The sequence below is a fragment of the Sminthopsis crassicaudata genome, chromosome 2, assembly GCF_048593235.1.
Source record: "Sminthopsis crassicaudata isolate SCR6 chromosome 2, ASM4859323v1, whole genome shotgun sequence".
Taxonomy (NCBI): Eukaryota; Metazoa; Chordata; class Mammalia; order Dasyuromorphia; family Dasyuridae; genus Sminthopsis; species Sminthopsis crassicaudata.
Window position 1 is genome coordinate 496319309 of NC_133618.1, and position 16335 is coordinate 496335643.

Sequence of the window (16335 nt, forward strand, 5' to 3'; positions counted from 1 at the left end):
ATTCATTTAGAAAAACAAAAAATCTAGAATATCAAGGAAAATGATGAAAAGAAGTAAGGATGAAGAGGAAATAGCCCTTCCAGACCTCAAATTATATATAAAGCAGCAGTTATCAAAACCATTTGGTATTAGTTAAAGAAAAGAGAGATGTATCAATGGAACAGATTAGACAAAGGAGATTCAGAAACAATAGAACTCAATAACTCGATGTTTAATAAAGTGGAAAATAAGTTATTCTAGTGAAAAACTCCCTATTTGATAAAAATTGCTGAGAAAACAGGAAAGCATTCTGGTTAGGCTTATACCAATATCTTACACTACATACCATAATGCATTTTATATGGATATATGATTATTAATATTAAAATCATATTCTAAAACAATTAGAAGAGAAACACATTGTATACCTTTCACAACTGTGTATAGAAGATGTATCCTTAAATGAATAAGAAAGAGAGGCAAACACAAAAGATAAAATATAACTGATTACTTGAAACTGAAAACCTTCTGCACAGATAACATTGATACTAAGGGAAAACCTTTGTATCAAATTGCTCTGATAAAGATTTGCATCTAAGATATCTATGTATAAACTATATATGTGTATACATTTATATTTATAAAAGTCATTCTCTAATAGTAAAAAGATATGAAAAATAGTTCTCAAAAAAGAACAGCAAAGTATTTACCACCACATGAAAAAATGCTCCAAATCACAAACAAGAAAAATGAAAATCAAAACAACCCTGAGGTTTCATCTCACATTCTGAAAATTGACAAAAATGACAAAGTGACTACAGTCAATGTAGGAAGGATTGTGGGAAGATAGGTACACCGATACCTTGTTAATGGAGATGTGAAATGGTATAATCATTTTGGAAAGCAATTCGTAATTATGCAAATAAACTAAATATGTTTAGAATAAATAAATTGACTAAAATGTCTGTTTAAGCCAAAGACTCCATTAGTGGCTTAAACCCCAAAGAAGCCATCAATAAGAAAACAGTCCCATTATATTCCAAAATATTTATAGCAGTACTTTTTTTTTGTGATAGCTAAGAATTGGAAATAAAATATGCATCCATCATTAGAAGAATAACTAAATAAAATATGGTACATGAATTTAATGGAATATTACTAAGCTGCAAGAAATTATGAATGTGATCAATATAGGGGAGTATAGGAAAATTGATAGGAACTGATGCAGAGTGAAGTAATAAGATCCAAGAAAACAATGCACACAGTGACAACAACAAAGTAAAAATGAAAAATACAAACAGTACATCAAAAATCAAAAGTAAATATGACAAAAATATATAGGTCAAGTAGTATTTGGATGAAGAGATATAAGAAGATATCCCTAACCTATCCCTTCATGGAGGTGGGAGGTCCACAGATATAACATATTGCATATGTTTTCAGACTTTTTTCAATGTATCGATCAGTTGTGCTGATCTTTTTCCTCTCTAAAATATATATTATTTTTCATATGGGATGGCTCTTTGTGAGGGCAATGAAAAGGATACATGAGATATGGTGAGATAAGAAACAGAAAACATCAATAAAGCTTATTTTAAAAAATCAAAGTCCATAGTCTTTTTTTTTAGCTTATATCATTCTATGGCATTCATAATGTTCTATTTTATATACATGCCATTTCTTCCTCTGAAAGACTGTAATGGAGGACAGAGATTATGTCTTATTCCTGCGTTACCTACAATATCTAGCATAGGAACTGTACAGAGGATAAGTATTTAATTGATATTTGTAGGTGTCTTATCTTCCCCACTATATTGTAAGCTCCTTGTGGGCAGAGATTGCGCCTTATTAATCTCTACATCTCCCATGTTATCTAGGACAGGGTCTCGTGTAAAACAAGCAATTAATATGTATAAATACCTTTTTTTCCCTCACTAGACTGTAAGTTCCTTGAGGACATGGGATCATGCCTCATTCATCTCTACATTTTCTATAAAGCTTAATGTAGGACTTTGCACATAGTAGGTATTTTAACAAATATTTGTTGAATGAAAAAAACTGATTTGATCTACAAGCAATAAATATTTTACCATTTGCTGACAATATGACCAGACTAATTCTCTAGACTGTAAGTTGCAGGCTAGATGACATGAGTCTATCAATCGATCAATTAATCAAATTTAAGTATTTAATAAGTATTTAATAAGCATCTCCCGGATGCTGTGGATACACTACCAAAAACAAAACTCTTGTCCTCAAAGGGCTTACTTCTTAGTGAAACCTTCCATGTCTTTACAAGGGAGCAAAACAGTTGCCACAACTCCCAAACCCCCAAAGGGAAAATCTGCTCCAGAATCAGCATTTTCTACTCATTAGGAAAATGTGACTTCAGAAAGAAATCTCATTTCTAGAATTAGAGTATATCAGAGTTGGAATATGAGAACATAGACTTTCAGACCACAGAACATGAGTACACAAACACAAGAGAGCAAATATAGTATTGTTTTACAAATGAGGAAAAGGACACACAGAGAAATGAGAGATGACTCAAAGTCTAGATAGTAGATGAGCCAGGACTAAAATCCAGATTTCCTGACTTCATACTATAAATAACTAGATAAGTTCAGTCCTTGCTTAGCCTATATAAGCTGAACATGTGAGTTCTTAAGAACAAACTCCCAGTTACATGTCCACCCGGCTTCATGGTAAAACTCCTCCCAGAAATCTCATTTTACATGGCCTGAGATAATTTTACTACTAAAAACCCAGAGCTAGCAAACAAGATCCAAACAAGTGGACATTTGCTTGCTCAGTAGGATAAAGGAAAAGGAACATTAGGCCTCACAAAGTCCCCTGCTTCTTCCCATCTGCAAAGCTACAAAGAAAGAGAAGCCTTTTTGGAATCTTGCCAGACCCTCAAGCCAAGTTTCTTAAAAACCACAAACCTGGATTCCTCATTAAAAAACCATAGCATATTTCTTTTCTTTTCTTTTTTTTTTTCTATAGAAGATACAATCATGGGTAGACCCGCTCTTCCCTTGGGGGCCTGAAGTGGTCTGGGGAAACAAAAATTCAATTTTTCCCTTAGTTTTTGAAGAGGTCAGAGTGACAAGCCTTTTTAATTGGGGAACAGAGAGAAAACTTTTTAGCTCTTAGGCTAAAGTCACTTTGCTTCTAAGTGGTCAGTTAGCCCCTCTCCCCAGATGTCTGAGAAGCAGGCCTACTATATGTGAGGGAGTGTGATTTCGGAATACCTAACTGAACTCAAATAACTCTTCAACTGGTCTTAATTCCCTGCCAAAGTTGCTCCTTTGGGTTAGGTACTAGCTCCAAAAGGCCCTGTTAAAATGCAGTTACAGTGCCCTGATTGAGTGGGACAGTAATGCATTACTCCCCATTGCCACTTTAAGGCTGATTGATACTATGGAAAGAGCAACTTAGTATACAGAAAATCCAGATCCTGTCTCCAGCTCTATGACTTAGTAGCTGTGTGACTCTGAAAAAGTCTCTCAACCTTATAAGGCTACAGACATCTCATCTATTCTAATTCTTGGTCTGGCACTAACCACTGGATGACCTTGCAGGCATGTCAATTAATTTCGTTAGACTCCATATGAGAAAAATATGTAAAATGAAGTGGTTAGAAGAAATAATCTTTGGAAGTCCCCTGTAGTTGTAATGTTCTATGATCCATGAATTCCTTCCAGCTTTAATATCCTGAATTCTAAGGTCCTTTCCAGCTCTGACATTCTTTGTTCTAAGGTCCTTTCCAATTCTAACACTGTATTCTAAGGATCCAGCAAGTTCTGACATTGTGAACTCTATGTTCTAAGGTTCTATTAGGAAGTGACATTCTATGACTCTGTGATTCAAATCCTGGAACTGTTCCATAGAGGGAAAAGTAGAAAGTAATTGTTGCTTTATATTACAGGTTCTCTGGCTCCCAGGAAATTATGACATGACTAGTGGGAAGGATGACAAATCATGCTCATGCTAAGCCAAACTGTTTGATGTACATGCCTTCTAAGGGAAACAAACACCCCAAATCTAGAAAAGACTGTTTAGTACAAGTACGCAGAGGGTGGAAGGGGGAGGTTATTAATCAATAAGAATGGTCCTAGGGAAAAGATTAATTGCCAACTTTGTCAGAAGGGAACTCAACTAATCCCTAACCCCCAAGCTATTCCACTCACTAACAATTAATGAAAAATTCCTAAACTCACACTGTAAGAAGAAAAGCAAATTTCTCTTAAATGATACCCTTCCTCCTCTTGCTGCTTTCATATTTTGCCACAAAGTTGGGGGTTTTGACCCTCATGACTGGCTTATTACAGGGGAATGAAGTTAACTGCGCAATACTCTTTCTGGTCTTCAGATATTATGAAGAATATAAATTTCAAAGAGCCTGGCAAAGTTATATCAGAAACTACACCAGGGCTACTCTGATCACCTCATTTTGGAATCTACAGATATGAAATCATGTCAAAACATTAAATCATGTCAGAGACAAATAAAATAGACTTGCTAATTATTAAAGCTGATTTTCTGGGGGAAAATAAATCTTATTTTCATAGTCCTCAATGGTGATTCATGGCCCTAGGCACTTCAGATAAGGGAGAATCATATACAAGATATATCATGGATCTTGACAGTGGGGTGGGTACATGGCTATCTTTCTGCAGCAAGTTTGAATACCCTCCCATTCCCACACACACACACATACAATTGCTGGATCCTGTATACCTGATAGCCATCCAATTTCTTTGAAAACAAGAGTAGGGCTGGACTCATCCTGCTTTCTGGTGAGTTCTATGCCAATGACCCAGATGGATTGTTTCAGTCCCCAAACTGTCTTACTCATTCATAAAATCTTATCAGGCAGAATTATGTGGTCAGTTACTTAAACTCTATATTTTCCATGGCCTGGAATGGCTCTGGATGAATGAAAAAAGAGATGAGTCCAGAGAAAGGAAGGGAGAAAGCAACAATTGCTGCTAAAAGGCAAACTCATCTGTTCAGGTATTTCAGTCCAGAATCCTCCAAGTTTAGTCCTATCCCATTCCCTCTGCCACCAAAAGAAGTTTGTTTCATCTCCTTTGATTCTTACTGCAGACAAATCATCATAGCAGGATTATAGGATTATAGCTTTAGAGAGAGAAGAGACCTTAGAGTTTATTGAGTCCAACCCTTCATTTTATAGATGAGGAACTTAAAGCACAGAAAGGTGACTTCCAAGGTCACACCATGTCTGTGGTGGGATATAAACACAGGCCCTCTGATTCCAAGTCTAATCCTCTCTCAAATTGATGAGGTCTAGAATTGGGGTAACTAAATGAAATTAGGGTTGATTGAGGTCTAGTGGCAGGTTTGGGGTACACGGAGTCAAATGGAGCTCCCCTGCAACCCCTATGGATTCAGTGCAAGGATACAGAATTAAATGAGGTCCAGTGGAGGCACAAGAGTCCCCTGGAAAGGAATTTACAGACCCAAAAACTTAGATTGATAAAAGAGGTTTATTTTGGGGTTTGGAAGTAAAGTTAAAGTCTGATTAGTAAAAAGTGAAGGTAGAGGTAAAATGCACCGGAAATAGGATTCCAGTGGACAGAGATCCTTGGCAGGCCAGACATAAGGCTGCCATGTTTGGAACCTCTGCAAAAAGAGGGCTCCAGCTTGGCTCTTTTACAATAAGAGATTTAGCTAAAGAGTGCTGTGGGTAAAGTCCCAGGTTGGCTCCTGGCTGGGTTTCAGCCAGGGTTAGAATTTGAATTGAATTCAATGGGTTTCTGGACTGAGCCAGATAACAAAGATGAAACTGTTTGTGCTTGGGGTGGAGTCCCCTCCTTGAGGCAGAGTCCAAGGAGGTTTTCTCCTTTAAGGATTTTTCAAGAGTTTTGGGGTTTCCTCTTCACAATCACTTGGCCTCTCCCAGAACCTCAGAGCTAGGATGGTTGTTAATGCATTGGGACATAGGATGTCAGAGATAATGGGACTTTAGAACTAATCCCATGAATAAGACAACCACAATCCAGATAAAGAAAATGATTCCTACAAACATTTTGCCCAAGTGTAGAGGTGTATTTGAATCTGAGACAGCAGAGCACTTAAGGCTAATTATGTATTTGATATGAGACCACTCTATTACCATAATGTTTGGATAAATGGCTCTTTTCACAGTTGATGCTGGCTGAATGTTTGGTGTTAAGAAAATTGTAGGCAAGGATTAGAGGGTGGGGTGAGAAAGGCCAGAGTCACTTTGGGGCAGAGAAGTTGCTGACTTTGTACTCAAGAATCCAGGATACATCTTTGAGGAGCCTCCTGGCAGTTTGTCTGTCTCCTTCACTTCTCCCCCTAAAGACCAAGAACTTTAATTTTTCCTGATTCTGGCTGACTCTGAGCCCCTGCAAGGAACTAGCTGGTACTCCACACAAGATTCCAAAGCAAGTTAAAGGGCTAATCCTATATGCTTGTTCTCTGGGCTCACAATCTCACAATATTCCCACTATTCCCAGCAGCCATTCACAACAATAAACCTCTCCCTAGTGCATACTCTATTTAAGGCACTATGACAATTATGATCAATAGCACAGATTCCTTCAGTCTCATATTCAACTTGATGATTTCCCATTTTGAAGAAAAAACTTAGTTTAGTCTGGGGGGGTGGAGTGGAGGATGGAGGGGAGGTGACTTGAATGAACCAAGGGATGGAGAGGGAAAAACCAATATTGATCATCCTTGGAGAAGAAAAACTACTTCCTCTCATCCAAAAAGAGTAACTTCTCCTGCCTGTGTCCTTAGAATTGAAACATACAATATAATCTGTGAGAAATCCTCCCTTCTCCCCTCCCTTCTTCCCAATTCCCCGGAATCCCAACGTCAGCGCTTCCATGGGAGTCAGTCAGGGATAACTGTGGTCAAATGTGGAAAATGCAGGTCCATTCCAGTATCTGCTCTGGGCTCTTTCTCTGCCTAAAGCAGAACTGTGGTCAGTGCTAGGGAAGAGGGAGAACACCAGAGCCCTGCCAGTAGTGATCTATTTCTCCCAGAGTCAGACTCAGAGAATCTTGGAACTGAGAGGAACCTTGGGGATCAGCTGAATAACTTCTCTTATTTTACAGATGAAGAAACTGACATCTGGATCAATCAATCAAAGCAACAAAATCATATTTGTCTGATGTCACATGATGAAATAGATAGCTGCACAACTGGCTACTGCTCCCATCTCTTGCTTCTCAGTCCCAGGCTCTCTCTGATGTCTTTATTTGTGTCTCCCCTACCAATGGAGACATGTTTTTCTCAAGAACCCTTCATTTACTCAAACAGAAGCCAAATCCAGTCCTTAGCATAGAATAAAACATTGAGTAGACACCTTTTAAGTGTTTGTCAAATGCAAATTTGTGGAATGAGATGGAGTTGGGGTAACCAACCAAGAAAGTCATAGAATCCTATAGATACGAAAAGATCTGTAGATCTATTTTTAAAATAAAAGTTTACTGATTAATCAGTTGCCTTCCCTTTTTTGGTTATTTCCAGTTTTTTTCTGTAGATAGTTTGTTCATGGTTGGTTTTTGCATATTGTCTCTCCCATTAGACTGTGAAGTCTTTGAGAGCAGGGATAGTTTTTTTTGTCTTTTTTTCCTATCTCCAGATACATAATAGGGGTTTGATCAATATTTATTGGCTGACTGACCAAAAATAGCCATCTAGCTTAGTGGTTTTCAAAACAGGGTAACATCTCCCAAAGGATATGTATGCAAGAGGAAATGGACAAAACCTATTCTTTTCTTCTCTGTCTCTTCCAACATTTTAAAATCAGATTCCTGTATCTTGGAATCTATAATAATGGGAGAGTCAGGGTTTTTTACATGGAATGGAGACTAGACAGAATAGCTAGTCATTTAATCCCAAAGGATCACCAGTGTGGAAAGTGAAGGTAGGAGAAAGGAAGGATGGATGAGGCTCTGTTTTCACATTCCAGGGAAAGATCCTACCAGCAAATATAAATCACGGCTTTGAAAAATATCCCAGACAATGATAGGAACAGAGAACTGGAATGTACTGAGAAGACCATATTCCGTGTGAGACTACACCTCTCTAAACTAGCTAATTCCAAGCAGAGACAATATATCTATCTGAAGCTTCCTAGTTTACTGAAATCTGGTTGGTGAGTCAGAGTGCCAAAGCTGATAAAGACCTCAAAGATCATCTAGTCCATTTCACTGACAAAAAACTGAGACCCTGGGGGGGGGGCGTCACTGGCCCAAGGCCATACAAGCAAATGACAACAAAAGAGGTTCTCCAGTTACCCAAAGATGTAGGTTATAAGGAGATTAGATAAGTACTAATTTTCCCTCCCAATTATTGCAAAGAAAAGAGTTCACAGGGTTGCCAAGTTCCTAGATTTTAAGTAAATTCTTTGAAGGCAAGAACCACACCCAAACTTCTTGGTACTTGAAGATCAGGAGATCTGAGTTCAGACCCCCAACTTTTAAATACTTATGTGATCTTGAACAAATCAATTCCTTTCTCTGGATCTCAGTTTCCCCATCTGGAAAAGGAGGAATTTGGGCAAGATGATCTCTTAAGTTTCTTCCTGCTTAATTCTATTAATTAATCATGATGAAGGCTGGGGGAAGCTGAGCTGAGGGTGGGGGCTGGGCCCAGATATTCAAAGGGTGCCTTTGACCAGGATTTGTGAATCAAGGTCAGTCATGGGTTGGGCAATTAGAAAGGAATCTTAAAGGGACCCCAACCCTCATCAATCATAGTCTATAATTTTAAGAAGCACCTATTTCTGTTATCACCACCAAAAGCAAATGTAAGAATGTTTAGTCCCTTCCCTATTTCCCACAGCAGGAAAAAAAAACAAAAAAAAAACTAGCTTTCTCATTCCATGCAGCTGCCCAAGTTTAAGAAAAAATGAATAAGCTTCTTTCTACCAGACTATGGCAGAAGCTTTGGTGGTTCCTTATTACATCTAAGATAAAATATAGACTCTTTAATTTGACATTTAAAGCCCTTCATATCTGGCTTCAGTCAAACTCACCAGACATTTCATTTCATTTCCCTTCCTATGTTCCAATCAAATTGTTCTATATGCTGTTCCCTGAACTCCACATTCCATTCCCCATCCATAAGTCTTTTCACAGACCATCCTTCATGCCTGGAATGAATTCTTCTCTCCCCTTTTCCTCTTCTAAGTGGCTCACTATTGCCTCCAGGAGTAAATACAAAATGCTCTGCTTGGCATTCAAAGCCCTTCCTAATCTTGCCCCCTCCTTTCTAGTCTTCTTATATCTTATTCCCCAATACATACTTTTTGATCCAGTGACACTGGACTGCTGGCACATACATACACACACACACACACACACACACACACACACACACACACACACACACCCCTTTTACAGGAAGCCTTCCTCAACCTCTCTTCCTTCCAGGGCTTTCCCTCTTTTATTTTCTATTTATCCTCTATTGAGCTTATTTTGAATATATTTATTTGCATGTTGTCTCTCCCACATTAGATTATAAGATTCTTGAGGGCAAGGATTGTCTGTTGCTTTTTTTTGGATCCCTCAGCACTTGACACAGTATTTGGCATACTGTAGGTGCTTAATAAGTGTTGACTAATGATTAATTAGCTCCTTTCAAGCTTCAGTTCAGATACTATCCTACAAGAAAAACCCCCTCCTGATTTGCCTTGTCTTTATCCTTCATCTTGGAGTTACTTTACACTTGCATATTAGTAAGCATAGTCTATTAGGAAAAGCAGATATAGACAGACAGGGAGGAAAAACACAGAATTGGGAAAAGAGAGACATGTATGTATATACCTACACAGAGACATCATTCCTTCCCCTAACCCCCCAACACACACACACACACACACACACACACACACACACACACACACACACACACAGAGAGAGAGAGAGAGAGAGAGAGAGAGAGAGAAAGGCTGAGAGAAAGGCCAGAATAGACCAGAAATCAAAACTTTTCAGAGGGAATCATAGGAAATTCCCCCAAATTCTACTTTGCCAAGTCAGGCAAAATCAACTAAATTGTGGCATGGTTTGGTTTCATTCAACAAAATCTGCATAATAGACAAGGAAAAACTTTACCGGCCTACCCATCTTGCCCCTCTTGCCATGAACTCCAGGAGGCCCCTGTTGAGGGGGAAAAAAAGAAAATTCATGTCAGGGTAGAAATCACTAAAAAGGAACAAGAGATAGTTGAAGTGTAAAGAATCTTGCCAAGAGCCTCTGACTTTCCCTTTGGGTCCAGGTTTCTGTAGGACTAGCTGTATGAACCTGGGCAAGTCACTTTATCTTTCCTCTATTGCAAAATGAGTTTCAATTGAGCCCTTAGCACAGTGCCTGGTAAGTAGCAGGCACTGTATGCTAACTATTATTATTATTGTCAATAGCCTATGTCCTGAAGTGACTTCTAGTTCTAATATTCCTGGATTTTACTCTTCTAGTTCACTTCTATGACTGTGACAGTTTCCCCAGATCTTGGTCCTGATTGTCAGAGAGCCAGTCCAAGAGAGCCCACTCTTCATTAAGAACAAATCGTAGAGGTCAAGTCCCATCTCTCATTCTTTCCCTCTTAATCCCCAACTCTATTGTAAGTTGTTTTGCTTATTCCCTAGAGTTATCTATGCCCGGGGCATTTAGGCTAATGAGAAGGGTCTTAGGATGGGATATCTGGATTTCCAGAAGGATACTCACCCTTTCTCCATCAAGTCCTGGCAGGCCAAAGAGCCCGGGGAGACCAATATACCCCTATGGACAGAGCAAACAAAAAATCAAATAGGTCATTCCTAGGAGGCTGACCTATACCCATCCCATCTTGGCTGCCTTCCTCCTCCTCCTCCTCCACCTCCTCCTCCTGCTCCTCCAGCGCTGGTCCTGGGTGCTCCACGTTGACATAAACCTTGAGGCAAGTGTATATGCCCATGGACTGCATGGTGCTGGCTTCCACGATGTAGTCCAAGGGCACATACCCTCACACCAGGGATTGGGGGCAGGCTTGGAAGAGGCAGGAGGCTGTCGTGCCCTTGCTGGCTGCTCCTGGGACCTAAAGGAAAGGAAGCCTGGTTCGGGGTTAGATGAGAAGGCATATGTCGGCAGTACCTCTGCCTCTCCTTCTTCTTGACCTGTCTCCTCCTGAGAACTTCCACTGTGATATACTTTTGACCTTCTCTTTCCAACCTGCTAAGTTTTTTCTTCCTCTCCCTTCCTCAAATGCAATTGCCCACCCCACTCCCCAAACCACAACTAGTTGCTCCAGGCCCAGGATTTTTTTGAGTTTCTCCAGTTACCCTCCTAAACGGATCAGAGTATCTCCAAAAACATCCCTCCTGTGCTGCCAGACTAGAATGCCCTCCCACTTCCTCCTGTCCTATCTGGTACTTTCTCATCTTCTTAGGCCAACTTAATTCTCAATTCTTCTCTAAAGCCTCCCTATCTATTTCAATGCACTCCAATCCCTGCAGATTCACAATCATTTTCTGTATTACTCATTGGGCATTTAACCCCACTGTGTCTGGTGACATCCCTTGACTTGTGCTAAATTATTCATAGTCATAGAAGTATTATTGTGTGGAACAGTGGAAAGAACACTGGAGTAGGAATCAGAAGGCATGGGTTGATAATCCCAACCATGTAATTTTTAATGGACCTTAATTTCATAATCTATAGAATGAATAAACTGGACTAAATGGCCTTCCAATCCTAAGTCTGTTTGAACCTCAAGACTCCAAGTAAACTGGAAGCTTCTGAAGGACCACCTTTAATACCTCTCTCTATCCCCCCATAAAGAATAGCCTATAGTTCTGCACATGGCAGGAGCTTAGTACAGGTTTGTTTTGTTTTTGTTTTTGTTTTTTTTTAAGTGAAGTTGTTCCCACTTAAGCACTCTTCCCCTGACCCCTATTTGTTCATAGTCTTGAGACACTCCCACATGACCCTTTGCTACTCTGGCAAGCCTTTTTCAACTCCTCCTCAGGTACCCCTGACTTTCCTTTTCTGGAGACACAGAAACTATATCCTCCTCCCCCCATACACACACAGTGAGAATCCAGGTTCTTCTTCCACCCAGGTTGCCCTACTCTGAGCTGTTATGGTGGTAACATGTATATGTTCAAGTGCTTTTGAAATTAGTCTATCAGTAAGCACTTCTAAGTGCCTACTTGAGCCATGGTGGGCTCTAGAGATATAAGACAAGGGAGGTTGGGGACTGAAGGCAGCTGCATCAGGACCCCAATGCTGAAAAAGGTTCCTTCCTCCCAGAAATAAGAATGGACTTGAGGACCATCTTTCACTTAGGGTCAGGTAGGTGATGTCCCATCTCATAAGGATTAGGCAAGGGGAAATCAGAACTGCCCCCTTCTCTGTTGGGCAAGGATCTATACTAAAGTCTAGCTTTAACACTCAGGATTCAATTTGTCCCTGAACAGGCCATACTTTGTCCATGCCCTAGTTCACCCTTCTCATCTACCTTGTCATAAAAGGAAAGCAATTCTCTAATTAATTGGCAAATTCTCTTGGCACTCCATGTCCAGACTACCTACCCTACTGGCTCTGGAGTGAGTCACCTAACTTAGACCCAGGTCCCCTTTCTGATCAGCCTAGCAGGAATCCCAGGGGCAGGCAAAGCCATGAGGGACCAAAATGGATACATGCTGAGCATTATGAGGAGACAGCACCTGGTGAATCGTATTCCTGGGCCACAGAAGGGAAGGATGGGGAGAGCAGGCTTGTTTTTAATGACTGGTGGCTACAATCAGCAATGTATCTCAGAGTCATTCCCTGGGCTTCAAGCCACTGCTGGAAGAAGCCCAAAGTTCCACCATGAGAACCGTCTCAGCAAAGCTCAGAGAAGTGAGCAGAGGTTCAGCTTTCAATGTGCATGTGGCATCAAGATGTTGTCCACACGAAGAGCATAAATCTATTCCAAATTTCCCTGGCTTATCATCCCTCTCAGCCCCATCCCAAGAGCATGTCTTCCTCGGGTTTAGACAGAAAAGAATCTTGTGGAACTGGAGAGCCCGGGCAGGATCGATGCCTCAGAAAGGAGCCTCCTAAGTTCTTCTGGTAAGTGAGGAGCTGTCCTCAAGTGTGTCCATAAACATCCTGGTAAAATATCCCAACAGCTGATACTCATTCAATAAGTCTAACCGCCAATAAACATCCTATATGCACTTAAGGCCAGTCCAGAGGATGCAATGTGGAGCTGTTCCCAGCCTCTCCTCCTCGGGGGTACATGAAAGTTATTTTGTAGAGTTAATGATGCAACTTCAAAGTCCAGCTCTGGGGGAAGGGCTCATCAGGAACCAGCTGACTTAGCTCTTTAGGGGCACGGGATGACTAAGTGCCCAATGCTGCTGGGCACATTCCCACCCTCGTGTGGTGGGCAAGAGCAGCCAGGGTGACCATATGGAAAATGTTCAAGCATTTACTCACAAGGCCTAGCCCAAACAAGGATTCACTGGCCACGGACAGAGTCAATGAGACAGAAATGGGTTGTCTCCAGCCTCTTGTGGAGGTCCCACAAGACCTTCCAACTTGGCTCTAGAATCTCTAGAGATTGGTCTCACATCTTCCCTCTTCTAAGAATACCAATTCCTAATGATAATATCACTCTTTACATTAGCATAGCCCCATTCAGTCTAGGGCAATGGTTCTCAATTTTTTGTCCTCAGCATTTTTATATTCTTAAAAAATATTGAGGTCTGTCCAAAGCCTTTTTGTTTATGTTGATTATATTTGCATATATTTACCATATTAGAAATTAAAAACTAAATTTGATTTTGTAGGTCATGTGAAAGGGTTTCAGAGATCCCCCAGGATTCTCTGGACCATACTTTGAGAACCATTGGTCTATCGTGTGATTTTGCATCTAATATCTCATGATATTGTAGAAACAACCCTGGGAGATAATCAGGGTAAACTAAAAATCCCATTTTACAGATGACTAAAGAAATACAGAGGTTTTCTCAGGATCCTGTCAGTGGCAAGTCAGTAACAAAGGCAACATCAGAACCCGGATCTGGTGCTACACGGGATTATATATGCAGGATCCAGTTTAGTTGAGAATAGTCTGCAGAAAGAGAAAGCAGGGCCCTGAGAGCCAAAGAGAAGAAGCATGATGATGAGCAGCACATGTGGTTCTAAAGGCAAGGAAGGGAGGGAGAATGGCTCTCACGATGGTCACTGGTGGAGTCACACTGTTCACCCCTATTGCTTCATTCTTTCACACACTTGATGCTTTGTTCTGCAGGGATTCCCCACAGGCTGACACTAGAATGGTAGTAGCTTACAAAGGGATCCCTTAAAGGAAAGAAGAAAATGGATGGGCTTTTGGCTTCCATAGCTGGCTTCTAGCCACTATTTGACAATATACCTTGTAGGCAAGTTTCAGTATCCTGAGTATTTCGGCGGTGGACATTCACCAGGAGCTAGGGGGATGCTGTAGCCACCAATTACAGGCAATTAGAAGTTCTACAACACCCTGTTCACATGAGTCATGCTGGCTGCTCCATTTGATTACCCCAGCAGGGGAGGGAATGCGGGGAGAGGGGCTGGAGAAAGGGGTGGAGGGAAGACCACAGGGCGGTAAAATCACTTGCAACTGGCTCCAGCTCCCTGGCCTCAGCTGGATTCGCTCTGTGCCACAGATGGGGCCATTAGGAGTAGCCCTGGATCTTCCTGGCTCACTGTGCTTGGCTTAAGTGAGAGGCTTTCTGGAAAGCCACAACTCAATCCATGTCCTGCCCTTCTTCCCACCCCTCTAGAATCTCATTGCCCTGAGACTCTCAGAGGGAGAGGAGGGGCAGCAGCCCATAGCCAAGTGGGAAACATAAGAGTGGAAGGTGCTTGAGGATCTCCAAAACTGGAGTCAAAGGGCATTCTTGTGCTATGCTGAGTAGAAAGGATAAGAGCCACATCCATTTGTAGATCTTGCTCTGAGTCCTAAATAGCAAGCATACACCACTGCCATTTGATCATCAGAGTATCACAGGATGCTGCCAAGATGCACTTACCCGACTGCCTTTGGGACCAGGTTCTCCTATTGGCCCAGGTAATCCCTGAAACATAAGAACCAAAGAAAGAAAGGCAAGTGTAAAAAAAAAACTTAAATAGCCCCAAACAGACATTGTCAGATTTATATTCTTTGCATGGACCAAAAGTGAAAAGAGGTCCTGGAACAGGAAATAGGAATTTGAGTCTTGACTCAGACCAATAATGGATGAGGGAGTATTTCATTCTTTATCTTGATACTCCTAGTGTCTAGTCCAGTGCTTAGCACATAGTAGGTACTTCAAAGAATATTTGTTGGTTGATTAGCTATGTTGAATCAGAGAAACTCACCTAACTTCCTGGAGTAGCAACTGTAGAATGACAAGGGTATTCATGAAGGAAGGAGCTTTATGAAATCTTGAGGGCTGTCTGAAAGTGATTTATTGTGATTATCTCTGATCACAGTCACTCTAAGGCCAGAGACCCAGCCTGGACCAAAGAGGAACGTGAAGTAGCCAGAGGCAGAGGAATAATAATTGGCTGTCAGAGCTGAGCCACAGAAGTTACCACCACTCAGCCAGCACACCACAATATGCCCACACTCACAATTAACTGGACCCATGACTAACCAGAGTCATCAGAGGGAGAAGAGGGAAGCTCTAGCTGAGAAATGTTCTTCATAGAGCCTTGAATATCAGTGGCTTGACCTTAGGAAACAGGCTTTTCCTACTCAAGATAGACAGCATTGTATCATGGAAAGAGATGTGGAGGTGGGAGGAACTGTGTTAAAATCCTACCTCAGACATTTACTAGTTGTATGACCTTGAAAAATTCTTAACCTCTGTCTGCCTCAGTTTCCTCATCTGTAAAATGAGAAAGTTGTACTCAGTAGCCTCTTAAGAGCCATTTCAAATCTAAATTTATAATCCTATGAAGACCTGAGTTTGAATCCCAGCATTGACCCTCATTAAGTAAAATGATGGTCAAGTCTTAGTCTTCACACCGATAAAAGTTGTACTATATAAATCCCAAGAGTTCTTTAATTCAGATGGTAAGAGCCCAAACAAATCCTGAATGTTGTGCAACTATAATCACCAAGTTTGTTCCCAAAGAAGAGATGAAAAAATACAGCTCTTCCCTTTAGAACAGAAGTGGGGGACCCTAGGTTTGGAAGGAACTTTGCCTATACTGTACAACTGAGCTAGCTTTTAGGGTAATTTCACTAAATTGTTTTCTTTCTTTCCTTTTTTTCTTCTTCATTATCCTTAAAGTAAAGCTAAGAGAGATATTCAGATATGAGGAGGATATAAAAACAACAGATATGAATTTTTTT

General features: G+C 40.7%; 1 protein-coding gene across 3 annotated transcripts in view; it reads right to left on the reverse strand.

Annotated features, from left to right (window-relative positions):
• COL27A1 (collagen type XXVII alpha 1 chain) overlaps window positions 1-16335 on the reverse strand; it is a 234859-nt gene that overhangs the window by 142533 nt on the left and 75991 nt on the right. For all 3 annotated transcript variants that reach the window (XM_074293625.1, XM_074293624.1, XM_074293623.1), the window contains exons 10-12: window positions 15026-15070; window positions 10710-10763; window positions 10101-10145 (exon numbers count right to left, since the gene is read on the reverse strand). In XM_074293625.1, coding sequence (XP_074149726.1) covers window positions 10101-10145; window positions 10710-10763; window positions 15026-15070 — 144 coding nt within the window. The remainder of the gene's footprint in view (window positions 1-10100; window positions 10146-10709; window positions 10764-15025; window positions 15071-16335) is intronic.